The 15747-nt window shown below is 39.1% G+C and overlaps 1 protein-coding gene across 3 annotated transcripts in view; it reads left to right on the forward strand.

The window, feature by feature from the left end:
• CC2D2A (coiled-coil and C2 domain containing 2A) overlaps positions 1 to 15747 on the forward strand; it is a 136776-nt gene that overhangs the window by 87388 nt on the left and 33641 nt on the right. For all 3 annotated transcript variants that reach the window (XM_082629876.1, XM_082629877.1, XM_082629878.1), the window contains 6 exons: positions 600 to 756; positions 2924 to 3071; positions 7916 to 8054; positions 10217 to 10420; positions 12025 to 12117; positions 13087 to 13178. In XM_082629876.1, coding sequence (XP_082486002.1) covers positions 600 to 756; positions 2924 to 3071; positions 7916 to 8054; positions 10217 to 10420; positions 12025 to 12117; positions 13087 to 13178 — 833 coding nt within the window. The remainder of the gene's footprint in view (positions 1 to 599; positions 757 to 2923; positions 3072 to 7915; positions 8055 to 10216; positions 10421 to 12024; positions 12118 to 13086; positions 13179 to 15747) is intronic.

A 15747-nucleotide genomic window follows, 5' to 3' on the forward strand; every position in this document is an offset into this window, starting at 1 on the left:
ATCAGAGCTACAGGTGGTCAAGTTAGCTCCATTTTGGGAGAAGGCCTGAGAAGAAGCTGGATAGGATTTCAGCAACTAACAAATAAAATGAGGTCTTGAAAGAAAGGACTTTGAGAGATTTACCAAATAACAGATTTGAACCTGATACCCTAGAGTACTTCTAGGTATGGTGCGTTTCCTATTGACTTTGAGATTGGTACAGATAATAAACCATCTAGTGGCATGTCCATATTGTCCCACCTTTCAACCTGATGGCGTTTCTCTCTGAAATAATCTGAACCAGGAGAAAGAGGAAGCCCATTCTCCAAACTACTGTGTATTAGTTTGACATAGAAACAATTGCAGTCGCCTGATCATTTGATTAACCTCTCTACCCCAGGAGATTAGGCCAGGCAAGAGGACAGGGTGCCAACAACGTGACCATAAATAGGGTATAACCTGGTCTCCATGGAGACCATAGCAACACAACTCAACTTTCCACTCTGAGATGGGTGCTCTTGACTAGAACAGTGACCAGCACAGAAAAATGTACTCATGATCTGGGAGTGAGCACCCTTTATTGCTGTTTTTATTTGGCTGTTTCCCTTCCTCAATTTCAGGTATATGAAACAGTTGGACACAGTGGTACCACCTTGCTAGCAGAAGTGTTTCTGCCTATTCCTGAAACTACTGTTGTCACTGGAAGAGCTCCCACGGAAGAAGTGGAGTTTAGCAGTAACCAGCATGTGACACTGGACCACGAGGGAGTTGGCAGTGGTATGGAAAGCCTCAATGGCTAACGGATTCATGGTCAAATTTGAACATATCTTTTTTTTTCACTTATCAGACAAGCAGACAATTATAAAATTGCTATCAGAAAAATTAAAACAATAATCATATACAATTTTTGGCAAAGTCATTTTTATATACTATGGGTGGCCAGAAAATGCATATAACTATGCAAGTGTAAAGTAGTTTTACTGTGTGAATTAAGGGCCTTTAGATTGCCTTTGACACCTTAATTCAACTTCTAGGAATCTTTCCTAAGAAAACAATTTGAAATGAAGGCAAAACTTTGTGCATAAAAAAAATGTACCTCACAGTGTTATTTGTAAGGCTGAAAAGTTTGAAATAAATAAGAGGGAGATTAATAAATAATATTCTCTCTTATCTCCTTCTACAATTCTGATTAAATATATGATGGACCGTCTCACTCTGTCCACCATGTTTTTTAACCTGTCTTTAATATACTTGACATCTCTTTTTTTCACTTTTATATTCTGTGCAATTTCTTTAAGTCAGTCTTCCAAATCATGAATTCACTTTTTGGCTATGTCCAGTAATTGTAACTCATCACTGCATTTCTTGTTTCAATGATTATATTCTTCACCTCTAGAAATTCTATTCAGTTTTTTACAATCAGTTCTGACAACTTTTTGTCCTTTTCTGACACTCTCAATCATTTCTTTTATTCATTAATTCATTCATTTATTCTTTAAAACACATTAAAATATTTTTCAATATTCTGTATCTGATCATTCCAACACCTATCTGCTTATTGTTCTGATTCTGATTCTGTTTCCTCACGTGCCTGGTGATTTTTTATTATGAGAGCATATCTGGAACTTTATCTTCAAGAATTCTTTGAGTCTCTAAACTGATCACCAGTCTAAAAGTCTGGAGGCTTAAGCTTTTAGTTCCAGCTCTGCTACTGACAAGTAATCATGTAACCTCTTTGAATATCATCTTCCTCATTCATAAAATGGATCTAATAATAACACCCTTAATGCCATATAGGGTTATTTTGAAGATCAAGATGGAGTGTTCAGTATGAAGGAAAGATCTTTGAAAAACACAAAGATGCTGTTATAGGGTTAACAGTGATATTGTTTCTGTGTTAATAATATTAACTGGAACTCCCCAAAGCATGAAGTTGCTCTATTTCATGCTTGAAAATCTTTACTTCCTTTACTTTATTAAATGCCCTGCCCTGAGACTTTTTTTTATCACTAATGTCCAATCAGTGAGGGCCAAATCAGTGAGGCTTTACTGTCGCTACAATAGCTGAGCAGTAGCATCTGTGGGGTGGTCTGCGTTTGCCAGGCATGTCTGAGTCTTTGCAAGTTTTACCTCACTTAACATGCTGTTCCTCACTCCAGGCACACTCTGACCTTAGGGCCTTTACCTTTGTTCCTTCTTCCAAGAAGGCTCTTTCGCAAGATACCTACATGCCTCACTTGAGCTTTCTTCAGGTCTTTATTCAAAAGTGACTTCTCATGGGCCCTTCCTGGCCACCCCGTCTGAAAGTTCAACCCCTGCCTCCTCCAAACACACATTTTCTATACACCTTCCCTAATTTGTTTCTCTTTTGCATTTATCACTCTCTAACATACTGCCCATGTCTCTTACTTATCTTGCTTATAACCTGTCTCTCCTACTTGAATGTAAACTCCATGAGAACAGGGATTCCTATCAGTTTTGTTTCTTTACTGCTATCTTTGTGACCAGAATAGTGCCAGCATGAAGTAGGAGCTCAAAGAAGTATCTACTGAATGAATGAATAAATGAATGTCTTCACAGTAATCCATAAAAGGGTGTACTATTATGTTCCCTATTTTATACACAATGAAACCAAGGTTCAGAGAAGTTAAGTAATTTGTCCACACAGCTGTTAAGTGTCAGAACCAGAATATACATGTAGTTGGTCCCACTCCAAAGTGCATCGTTTATTATAATGCCTACACTCTGCTGTCAAGAGATAGAGCCAAGTGGCTGATGGTGAGCTTCATTCCCTGAAGAAGTTCAGTGATGTTGATTTGAATTGTGTTCCATCCCCACCACTCCCACCCACTCTGTTCCATTTGTCTACTTTCTGCTTTCTTACTAGTACTGGGCTCACACCCTCTTTCTAAACAACATCCTATTTAATCTGCTGTTTCTCCAGGAGTACCCTTCTCATTTGAAGCTGATGGTAGTAATCAACTGATTCTAATGACCTCGGGGAAAGTGTCCAACAGTGTGGCATGGGCCATTGGAGAAAATGGGATTCCTTTGATTCCTCCATTGTCACAGCAGAATATTGGATTTAGAAGGTAATGTATGGCTAGAATAAGCTGATGAGCAATGTCAGCATTGGCATGAACAATATCCAGTGGGACAAAAGCTTGCAATATCACATTCTTTCCTTTTATTGTTATGTGCCAGTATTTTCAGATTATTTTTTTGTCAGTAAAGCACTTTACCTTATTTAATCTTCACCAATTAACTGTGAAGTATTCTTTTCCCAATTTCACAAATGGGGAAAGTGCATAGCACATAGCTGTATATATCAATACTTGGCCCTCAGTAAAAGTTCATTGTAAATGATGATTGGTGTAGAACCTTCTGATTATATGAAAGTCCCTATTCTCAGCCCCCTTCCTTGATTGCTAGCCCTAGGTTTCTACTCAGAACAGCAGAAATGGACTCTGGGCCTCACTAGTTCACTCCAGATGGACAGACCCTCTCTCCTTGTGGTTGATGCCTGTCCAGGCAGCCTGGACTGTGTCTTGCTTCTGTCCTTCCCCAACAGATGTGTCTTGAGTGGATCATCTTACCACTGATGTCTCAGTTGCCTCCGTAAAATAAAAAGACTTATCTTGATCACCAAGAAGACATTTCCCAAGTCAAAGGCTGTCATTTTCAATGTGTGGAAAAACAGACTAGGGCTGGTTTTGTTCCCTTTACACCCTCTCCATCCAGTGCAAATGCTTGTATCCATGCAATAAAAACAACAAAGCCTTTCTCAGCCAGGACCCTGGCAGCATTTCCAGTGGAGGCTCCTTTAGCCTTTGAATATAAGCCCTTTGTATTTGGCTCATTGAGTTTTATGCTGGAGAAAGTTCCTGGGGATGAAAGCTCCAGCTCCTCAGGAGAGGAGGTAAAACACTGTGAGTGATGAGAGTTGCAGTCCTGTTAATAAAGCCCCAACTCGTAGAGCGAACCTACCTCAACATAATAAAGGCCATATACAACAAACCCACAGCAAACATCATTCTTTTTTTTATTTTTATTTTGATTTTTGATTTTTTGTGGTACACGGGCCTCTCACTGTTGTGGCCTCTCCCATTGCGGAGCACAGGCTCTGGACGTGCAGGCTCAGCGACCATTGCTCACCGGCCCAGCCGCTCCGCGGCATGTGGGATCTTCCCGGACCAGGGCACGAACCCGTGTCCCCTGCATCGGCAGGCGGACTCTCAACCACTGCGCCACGAGGGAAGCCCCAAACATCATTCTTAATGGTGAAAAACTGAAAGCATTTCCTCTAAGATCAGGAACAAGACAAGGATGTCCACTCTCACCACTATTATTCAACATAGTTTTGGAAGTCCTAGCCATGGCAAACAGAAGAAAAAGAAATAAAAGGATTACAAATTGGAAAAGAAGAAGTAAAACTGTCACTGTTTGAAGATGACATGATACTATACATAGAGAATCCTAAAGATGCCACCAGAAAACTACTAGAGCTAACCAATGAATCTGGTAAATTTGCAGGATACAAAATTAATGCACAGAAATCTCTTGCATTCCTATACACTAATGATGAAAGATCTGAAAGAGAAATTAAGGAAACACTTCCATTGACCACTGCAACAAAAAGAATAAAATACCTAGGAATAAACCTACCTAGGGAGACAAAAGACCTGTATGCAGAAAACTATAAGACATTGATGAAAGAAATTAAAGATCATACCAACAGATGGAGAGATATACCATGTTCTTGGATTGGAAGAATAAATATTGTGAAAATGACTATACTACCCAAAGCAATCTACAGATTCAATGCAATCCCTATCAAATTACCAATGGCATTTTTTATGGAACTAGAACAAAAAATTTTTAAATTTGTATGGAGACACAAAAGACCCTGAATAGCCAAAGTAGTCTTGAGGGGAAAAAACGGAGCTAGAGAAATCAGACTCCCTGACTTCAGACTATACTACAAAGCTAAAGTAATCAAGACAATATGATACTGGCACAAAAACAGAAATACAGATCAATGGAACAGGATAGAAAGCTCAGAGATAAACCCACGCACCTATGGTCAACTAATCTATGACAAAGGCAGCAAGGATATACAATGGAGAAAAGACAGTCTCTTCAATAAGTGGTGCTGGGAAAACTGGACAGCTACATGTAAAAGAATGAAATTAGAACACTCCCTAACACCATACACAAAAATAAACTGAAAATGGATTACAGACTAAATGTAAGACTGGACCCTATAAAACTCTTAGAGGAAAACATAGGAAGAACACTCTTTGACATAAATCCCAGCAAGATCTTTTTTGATCCACCTCCTAGAGTAATGGAAATAAAAACAAAAATAAACAAATGGGACCAAATGAAACTTAAAAGCTTTTGCACAGCAAAGGAAACCATAAACAAGATGAAAAGACAACCCTTAAAATGGGAGAAAATATTTGCAAACAAATCAACAAAGGATTAATCTCCAAAATATATAAACAGCTCATGCAGCTCAATATTAAAGAAACAAACAACCCAATCCAAAAATGGGCAGAAGACCTAAATAGACATTTCTCCAAAGAAGACATACAGATGGCCAAGAAGCACATGCAAAGCTGCTCAACATCACTAATTATTAGAGAAATGCAAGTCAAAACTACAATGAGGTATCACCTCACACCAGTTAGAATGGGCATCATTGGAAAATCTACAAGCAACAAATGCTGGAGAGGGTGTGGAGAATAGGAAACCCTCTTGCACTGTTGGTGGGAATGTAAATTGATACAGCCGCTATGGAGAACAGTGTGGAGGTTCCTTAAAAAACTAAAAATAGAATTACTATGTGACCCATCAACCCCACTACTGGGCATATATCCAGAGAAAACCATAATTCAAAAAGACACATGCATCCCAATGTTCATTGCAGCACTATTTACAATAGCCAGGACATGGAAGCAACCTAAATGCCCATCAACAGACGAATGAATAAAGAAGACGTGGTACATAGATACAATGGAATATTACTCAGCCATAAAAAGGAACGAAATTGGGTCATTTGTACAGACGTGGATGGATCTAGAGACTGTCATACAGAGTGAAGTAAGACAGAAAGAGAAAAACAAATATCGTACATTATTGCATATATGTGGAACCTAGAAAAATGGTACAGATGACTGGGCAGGGCAGAAATAGAGACACAGATGTAGAGAACGAACATATGGACACCAAGGGGGGAAAGTGGCAGGGGGTGGGGATGATGGTGTGATGAATTGGGAGATTGGGATTGACAGGTTTACACTGATGTGTACAAAATGGATGACTAATAAGGACCTGCTGTATACAAAAATAAATAAAATTAAGTTCAAAAAAAAAATAAAGCCCCAACTCAACCAAGGTGACCACACTGGCCCCCTTGGAGCTCAGTCATGTCCAAAGTTGGTGCTTATGTTGGTTGCATAAGTGTTTATTATTTCTCTTTTATTTTAGCTACAAGTGGTCCCCAGTTATCTGGGAGATGAGGCCTTCTGGGCATCCTGCACCGGATACAGAGGCACCTGTCACTAGTCTGGATCCAGGGACTCAGGACAAGTTAATGCACTGGGCAGAGTTGTAGGAATGCAGGGTCACAGTTGCATTCCTTCTATTTATACTTCTTTTCTCCCCCAGTTTTACTGAGATATAACTGACATATAGCACTGTATAAGTTTAAGACGTACAACATAATGATTCAGTATTTGTACATACTGCAAAATGATTATCACAATAAGTTTAGGTAACACATCCATTACCACACAGTTATAATTTTTTCCTGTGATGAGAAATTTCAAGATCTGCTATCTTAGCAATTTCCAAGTATACAATAGAGTATTATTAACTATAGTCACCATGCTGTACATTAGATTTCCAGAACTTATTCATCTTATAACTGGAAGTCTGTACTCTGGAGTTCCTTCATCCATTTCTCCATCCCCCTCACCTCTGGCGCCACCAATCTATTCTCTGTTTCTATGAGTTTGTGTTTTTTAGATTCCACGAAGAAGTGAGATCATCTCACTTAGCATAATGCCCTCAAGGTCCATCCAGTTGTTTCAAGTGACAGGATTTCTTTCTTTTACAGCTGAATAATATTCTATATATGATACATATATTATATATATGTATCATATTTTATTTATCCATTCATCCATTGATGGACACTTAGGTTGTTTCCATGTCTTAGTTATTGTAAATAATGTTGCAATAAACATGGGAGTGCAGATATCTCTTCGGGATACTGATTTTGTTTACTTTGGATATATCCCCAGATGTGGGATTGCTGGATTATATGGTTGTTCTACTTTTCATTTCTTGAGGAGCTTCCATACTGTTTTTCATAGTGGCTGCACCAATTTCCATTCCCACCAATAATGCACAAGGGACTACCTTTTTTTTCATATCCTTGCCAACACTTGTTTTCACTTGTCTTTTTGATTATAGCCATTCTGACAGGTGTGAGGTGATATTTCATTATAGTTTTGATTTGCATTTCCCTGATGATTAGCGATGTTGAGCATCTTTTCATGTGTCTGTTGGCCACTTGTACGTCTTCTTTGGAAAAATGTCAGTTCAGATCCTTTGCCCATTTTAATTAGATAATTTGTTTTCTTGCTACTGAGTTGTATGAGTTCCTTATATTTTTTGGATATTAACCCCTTATTAGATGTGTGCTTTGAAAATACTTTCTCCCACCATTCAGACTTCTTTATTATGCTTATAACATATTTAATAGTAATCATCAAGTTAAGAAAAATGTCAAAAGTCCTTCCTTATGATCAGATTTTCTCTCATAGGGAATAGCCTCCTTAAGTAGTGCTGTCCCTGGGATTTTGTGGTCTTAATGCAAACTGCTCTGTGATAAAGTCGGTCTCATGGAATCAACTTTCATTTTCAGTGCTTTGAAGAGAGCAGATGCCATCTCATCTATTGGCACGTCAGGACTGACAGACATGAAAAAGTTGGCCAAGTGGGCAGCAGAGTCCAAGCTTGACCCCAATGACCCCAGCAATGCCCCTTTGATGCAGCTCATCTCGGTAATGTGGCAGGAGATCTGGACACGCTCCACTTCTCCACTTGGTGTGATAATAACAGAAATGGCTGGGCCTTGACACACATTTTCTTTCCCATATGTTCTCCTGCGCAATAGTGTTTAAGAGCATGAAGCCTGGGTTGAATGACAGGTTTAACTTTTAGCTCTGTACCTACTGGCTGTGTGGTGAAGGCAAGCACTCATGCCTCTAAGCCCTATGATGCCCTCACAGTGTTGTCAGGAGGAAATGAGCTGCTGCAGATCAACATCTAGCTGGGCACACGGTGAGTGTGCAGTCAACATCAGCTGCTGCTGTTGTTGTTACTCTTACCTCTAACCTCTGTAAAACCCCTAAAGAAAGGTTTCAATTTGCCCGTTCTGTGGAGAGACACTGAACCCAGACACTCAGGGTTCCTTGCTCCACATCCCACAGATGGTAAGGACACGGCTCCAAGTTGATGTGATTTCAGGCCCTGTGCTCTTTCCATCATATTTTGAAGGGCTGATGGGGCATTTTCAGAAATGATGGTTTTGTTTGTTTTCTTGTTGGATGATTAATTAGATTACCTTTTAGGTTTCATTGAAGTGTTTTTGATATAAATTGCTTGTATCTATCATAACATTCAAAATTCTTTCTTCAGTGAATTTGTAAATCAAATGGAACATTAGTCAGTAAATGATTTCTCTTGGTAACAAATACAATTGCTTTTACTCCCAAGTTCATAATTCCCACGAAACCTAATAAACAAGTAGATGATCCAGAAAGTGGCCATAGCAACACATTCCATGATCACGTTTCTTAGTTTGAGTCCATCAGTAGGGTAACTATAACCAGGATGAAAACTTTCACTTCTCCTCTAGCGATTCTAAGGTAAGTCCCAAAGCAAGCTTTGGTTTATTCTGACTTTTATCTTCATAAAATCTCCTTCCAACATGATACTTAGTGCATGCTGATACTTAGAGAACTATTAGGAAGAATAAATTATCTTATTTAACCAAAACATTTCTTGCATAATTGGTGAATGAGTGAAGTCCCAATATATGTCTTCATTGTTTCATTTTTGTTGTATTAATTAAAATGAAAATATCCAGCTTAAAAAAAAAAAGAAAGCATAGGCCATATTACCTGAAGTGTAGCTTATTCCATATAAAGCTTTCAAATGCTTGATATGTTTCAATGACTAGCTTTAAATTGACAATAATATAGTGCATATGTCCCCTTCATTTTTTTTTCTTTTTAACTATTTGCTTCCCATAGAAGGACAAAACACAGAGTTTGCCTTCCTGACTGGCCTCATTTTTATGAACCAGGATTTTCACAGCAGTATCACCTTTCCCATCGCAAAGCTCCATCAGATCTCTGCTCCCTGAGGAGAAGCAGAGATCTGCCCAGGAGGAGGTTGCAGCTGGCAAAGCACCCACCAGAGGAACAAGCAGACACCTGGGCAGAGTGCAGCCCACACCTGCTAGTCTCTCAGTGGTGCTGAAGCTGCACTTTCTGTACCAGGGTACAGGAGCATCGGAGGCTGGTGCTTGGGTCCATCTCTGGTTCACTTTTCTCAGTGACCAAGGCCATGAGGTGCTGTGCAGGGACAGGAGAGCATGGCTGTGGAGCCAAGTGAAGCTGATCAGCCGACTCTAGGGCCTTTATCTACATTTGTGCATAAATAAAGTCCAAAAGTTATATTTTAAAAATATTTTTAAATGTATTTAAAATGTTAAAGTGTAAAAGTATTTAAATATTTAAAAAATACATTTAAAGTACATATACTTTATATACACTATGTATATGAATAGTCTTATTTGCAGTAGGCACTTGGTAATATACTGATATAAATCTCATATTTTTCAGTCTGTATATTTTCGTGACAACTGTTAGAGGAGCGTGCATACCAAAAATGAACCTTTTAACTTTTATTTCTCTGGAAAAATGATTCATGATACTTTTTATAGCTACTAAATGAATATTAGTAGCTATAAAAGGCAGAGTAGCATCTGCCTCATTACCATTATATTTTAGTGTATTTTCTCTTTAAATGAAATGATGGATGTTTCAAGTTTCTCTGTCTAAAACTGTTAAAACGTCATTCCCAAAAGCTCAGTGCCAAGTTTCTTTGGATGAAATCTGCCTGTTACCTAGAGTTTTGTATTTCTTGGTTTTTATAGGTTGCTACCAGTGGTGAATCCTACATCCCTGATTTCTTTCGACTGGAACAACTACAACAGGAATTTAACTTTGTTTCAGATGAGGAATTAAACAGATCCAAACGATTCAGGCTTCTTGGTCTTAGAAGCCAAGAGGTGCCAGAATTCCGAAATTATAAACAAATTCCAATGTATGACCGAGAAATTATGGAAAAGGTATTCCAGGTGAGAAATTGGCTTATTTTACTATTAATAAAATAATAAAATATCTGCTGTGCCATTTGGTATACTATTATGTATGTATTTTGTTGTTGCTATGTTCTCAGTAGCAATATTTGTTCCTCTTTTGTAGTACTTTACATAACCTTCCCATTATTTTTCTTGAATCCAATGTTTAAATAATATCTTTGTCTTAGTATAATGACATCTAAACTAGGAAAAATTAGAGTTGTAGGGTTGAAGAGTCTCTTAAGTGTTAATGTGGCAAAGGATTGTGCCTTAGTCAGGAATTCAATGCCATTTTAATCCAGTAAGTATTCACTAAGCACAAAGCACGGTGGTAAGCACTGCAGGGAAAATAGGTGGGTAGGATTTGAGCAGCCTTGGGGCAGGGGGCCTGGAAGGAAGTGGGGAACAGTTCTAGGCACCCTAGACAGGCAGCAGGATGCACAAAGGCTTGGCAGAGGAGGGAACATGGCGGGTGTGGGAGCAGGGAGCCTTTGAGGAGTTACAGGTAATAGGCTTGTGTATATGGGGCAAGCCAGTGAAAGCCAGACAAGTCTGTGTTTGATGAGGTAAAGGGAGAGCCATTAGAAGTTAATACCAGGACTGTATGATTTTTCATGCAGAAATTATTCTGGGAGAATATTTTTGGTTATTTGGTTCTTTATATTAGTTTGGACTTGTGATTATGTGATAAAAACCCAATTTGAACTAGCTTATGAATGAAGGGGAGTTTATTAGATAATGAAATCACAAAATAGAGTTAAACATCTAAAACATGTGAATGACAGGAGTTCATCTGCGTCTCAAAGACACCCAACTATTGCCAGGCCCCTTCGCCATCCTGTCTGGGCTTTCCTTGGTATGGTGACTTCATTTTCCCCCATTGTAGACAGATTTCCCTATTTGATCACTTGGTCACCAATATCATCAAGTTCACATCTAGTAGCCTCAGCCAGGAGGGAGAGGTGTGTCCTCTTGTCCCGAGTTTAAAAATCTTGGGGACAACTTTTGAGCCACCCAGCCTGGGTTAGGGGCCACCCTGGGCATTCAGCTGTGACCAGGGAAGGAGTGAAGGGGAACATGACAGCTCCCTGGGGGCCCCATGGAATTTTATTGATAGAAAAAAGAGAAAAGTGCAGTGGCCTAAGAAGACAAAGCCAAAGGCAGCCATTCCTCTCCTTCAAGTAGGTGATGCAAGTCAGCTGCAGCCAGACATTATTTACTATTTCTGTAATTGCTTTACTTGAAATATAAAAGGCAAAAATTAAGCAGGGGCTTTGGCCCTTCTTAATTGTTTGGGTGAGCTTATCTTCTTGAACTACAGCAACTCTACTATCTCTATTTCTTTCTGCATGAACACTGTAACTTGTAATTACAGATTTCTCTTCTACTTATGAGGCAGTTCAGTCAACTAACTCCAAATCCTGGATACTGCATCAAAGATCAATTCTGAACCAAAAGTTCAGAAGGAACCAGAAGGAACATTTAGAACCATAATTTGTGACTTAAACCACATGTGATAAATAATTCTCTAATCTCAAAAAGGGCGTGAGAGAGTACTAGTATTTTAAAATCATAAAAGTATGGCTTCCTTTTACTTTTAGGACTATGAGAAACGGTTACGAGACAGAAATGTAATTGAAACCAAAGACCACATAGATACCCACAGGGCCATAGTAGCCAAGTACCTCCAGCAGGTAAGGAAAACCATTTTAAACAGTCCTCATAGGGGAAAAATAGACAACATCCTACGGTTGGAGGAGGGAGGTCTCTATTCTTAACCCCTGTAGGCTTATTTTCTCATAATTACAGATAAAAATTGATTAACAGCTATCTTCAACTTTGGAACATGGTTACTTGGTTCTCCTTTGTATTACTTTGGACTCATGATTATAAGTGGTAAAAATCCAATCTGAACTAGCTCAGGAACCAAGAGGAGTGTATTCGATGAGGAAACGCTGAAAACACTAGGATGTGTCTCCGTTTATTATCAGTGGTTATCTTAAGAGGGGGTATGATTACAAGGGACTTAACTTTCTAAGTCATGTTTTTTTTTTAATATTTGAATTTTTGCATCTTATTACCTTTGTAATAAAAAAAGAAGTTTTATAAACGACATACTAACTGCCCTTCTGCACTAGAAAGTCAAAATATCCTTTTGTCCTTCCTTCCTTTAATTTAACTTATAAGAAACGCCCTAGTGGCTAGAGTACATTTTTCTCATCTGGTTGATCTACCCTGTAGCTCATGTATGAAAAAAAAAAGAATATTTATGACATTTAAGAGGTCCTCTATTTAAAGAATAATTAGGTAGCAAGTCAGTTTGAATAGGGGAAGAACTTTAGAATCAGTTCTGAAGTGTGTGTGCTTTGAGACGGGTTCTACTTTTTGTAGTTGTTCATTCATTCATTCAGCTAAATTTTATGATCTTATCTGCCAGGAATTTTCCCAGGTCCTGAGAATACAGCAGAGAACAAAATAGAATCCCTCTGCCTTAGGGAGCTTAATGCTAGTGAGGAAAGCTGGATGATTTACAATAGGAAGAGGTCAGAGCTGTGGAGAAAAGTAAACGTGGTCTGGAAAGCTGCACTGAGGTGACATTAGAGCAGTGAAGTGTGCGTTCATAGAACAAGAACATTTTAAATAAAACATATTTCTTTCCTCAGGTTAGAGAATCAGTGATAAATCGTTTTCTAATTGCAAAACACCATTTTCTTCTTTCGGATTTGGTAGTAGAAGAAGAAGTTCCCAATATCAGGTAAAAAAACAAAAAAGAGAGACCTTTTTGTTATTTCTTTTAAAATTATTTATATTGTATTATATTAAAAATTTCATGTAAATATAAGATTTTTATCAGTGTATGGTGTGCATTTGGGCCCCTAATAATACTGGAAACTGGTAAAGCATGCTTAATGCCTAATGTTACACACTATTTGGGGTGTTTCTGTTAGAACAAGTCACACGAGATCCTCTCCATCACATCCAGTGGACCCCATCTCACCTCCCAGCACCTCCAAGTGAACTTCACCAGCCTTGGCTATCTTCTCATTCCAGTCACATGAAGTTTTGACAGCATTCCCTCCAGCACATCATCCTCCTGCTTTCCTCACCTCCCTATGCCAGGGTCTCCTTTATTCTCCCATCACAGGGCAGTGGGGGTGGCTGAGAACTTGCCCACTGAGATTCTGGGTGGCATGGAGAGGTCTGGTTCCAGCACCACAGCTGGGAGACACAGAGCTGCCATGTGTTTGGTGAGGGGCAAGGGCAGCAGGGAAAAATGGATATTTACATAGAAGTTGGGAATTGACTGTGTTTGTTTGCTTGATTGTCTCCCTATCATTTAGAATAATCCTCAAATGGTCTCAACTTGAGGTGGATGCATGAAAGATGAAAGAGAACTTTCTATACTGGTGGGCTTGCACAGTCTATTAACTTCATGACCCCCCCTGTGATTAAATCTCTTGGTCTCCTGAAAAGGTCATTTCCTATGCATGTACTTCCTCTCCACCATCAAGTTGGCAAGGAGACAAAAAACTGTGCAATCCATGGCAGCCCCTTCTTTTGGCTTTGCCTCCATCCTTGTACAGAAGGGAGGCTGTGCCCACATAAATTCATGCAAACCCTCTCTCTTTTTTCCAGGCCCAGAGTCCAGTCATTGAATGTTTGTTTGTTTGTTTCAGTCATGAAAATTACACTTTAGAATAGATGATGATTTTTCATGCTGTTTTTCCATTTCTTTTCTTTCTTTTTCTTTTTTCTGCTTTACTTTCTGCATTAAGTTCTGAAGGCTCAGGGTATGTTCTTCCTTCTTTTAATTCTGGTTTGTTCTTGGCTTTAAATTTAAATGTTTCTGTATATAATGGTCCCAGCCACCAAGATGCTCTCAAGCTGACTGTTAGGGAGGCAGCAAAGTCTCATGATAGGAGGCATCTCTCTGAGAGGGAGAAAGTATTGAGAAAAGAAGGGATGTGCCATGTCACGACCCTCAGCAAAGGTTTCTCTCTGAGGTCCCAAAGTTTGGGTTAGGTAGCTGTCCTGGCAGAGGGGTTAAGAAGATGGGCTGTAATTTGTAACAACATGGATGGACCTAGAGGGCATTATGTTAAATGAGATGAGTCAGACAGAGAAAGACAAATACTATATGATTCTCGCTTATACGTGGAATCTAAAAAAACCAAACTAATAAAAACTGAGACTAGAATGTTGGTCAGTAGGTGTTGGGGGTGGGGGAAACTGGGGAGATGTTTAAGGGCACAAACCTGTAACCAGTAGATAAATCAGTCCTGGAGATCTAATGCACAGCATAGTGATTATAGGCAGCAATACTGATTATAAACTTCAGAGTTACTAAGAGACTAGATCTTAATAGTTCTCATCACAAAAAAAGAAATAATAATGATGTGAAGTGATAGATAGAGGTGTTGGTTAATGCTACAGTGGTAACATATTGCCATATATAAATGTATCAAACCAACACATTGTACACTTTAAACGTATACAGTGTTATATGTCAATTATATCTCAATTAAAATAAAAAATAAATTAAAACATACAATAAGTCAAAAAAAGAGATTTGCAAAAATGTAAAACAGTGTCACTCTCCTCGCACTCTTTGTTTTGGAAAGGATAGTTATTTTTCATAATTTTATATCATGTTAACATGTAATGGGCTTATTCTTGTCTTAAATGAGTTAATGAATAAATATATGTAAATATTAAAAGAAGAAGAAGCTGGGCTGTGTAGTCAGGGTGATCTGATTTTGAACCCCAGCTCCCTCTCCTCCTATTTAGCAAATTCTATCACCTCTTGGAGCCTCCAGTTTCTTCATATGAAAACTGGGATAAATATACTTGTAAGGATTAGAAATATTATACGTAAGGCACCTAGCACTCTGCTTGAACCAGAGAAGTGCTGGTAAATGGTGGCTCCTCTGCGCTCTGTGGGACGGAAGACCTTGGGAAGCAACTGGGAACAACAGCCCCCGGAAGCCCCTTGGAGCCATCATCTCCCCGGCTGCCATGTGTCTCTTGGAAAGATGACTCCAGTCCAGCAGGCCGCCTGGCCAGCTCTGATACCCACAGGAAAGCAGAGCAGCATGAGCATTGCCAGCCCGAGGCCAGCTCTGCACCGCTGGCTTTGTTCTGTGGCTCTTGGGCATAGTCATTAACGTCAGCTTCCTGATACGCAGTCACAGTTGTGTTTCTGTTTAGTCTCTGGGGCAGAATTAAGTTATTTTCTCCGTGGCCCTTTCTCCCCCATGATTCACTGCGTTGCTTTCATCTTCCAGGAAGTGTTAATGGAGGTCATCTCAGTGAGAGGTAGAGAG

Source organism: Mesoplodon mirus (assembly GCF_964341445.2).
Source record: "Mesoplodon mirus genome assembly, chromosome: 2".
NCBI classification, from domain to species: Eukaryota; Metazoa; Chordata; class Mammalia; order Artiodactyla; family Ziphiidae; genus Mesoplodon; species Mesoplodon mirus.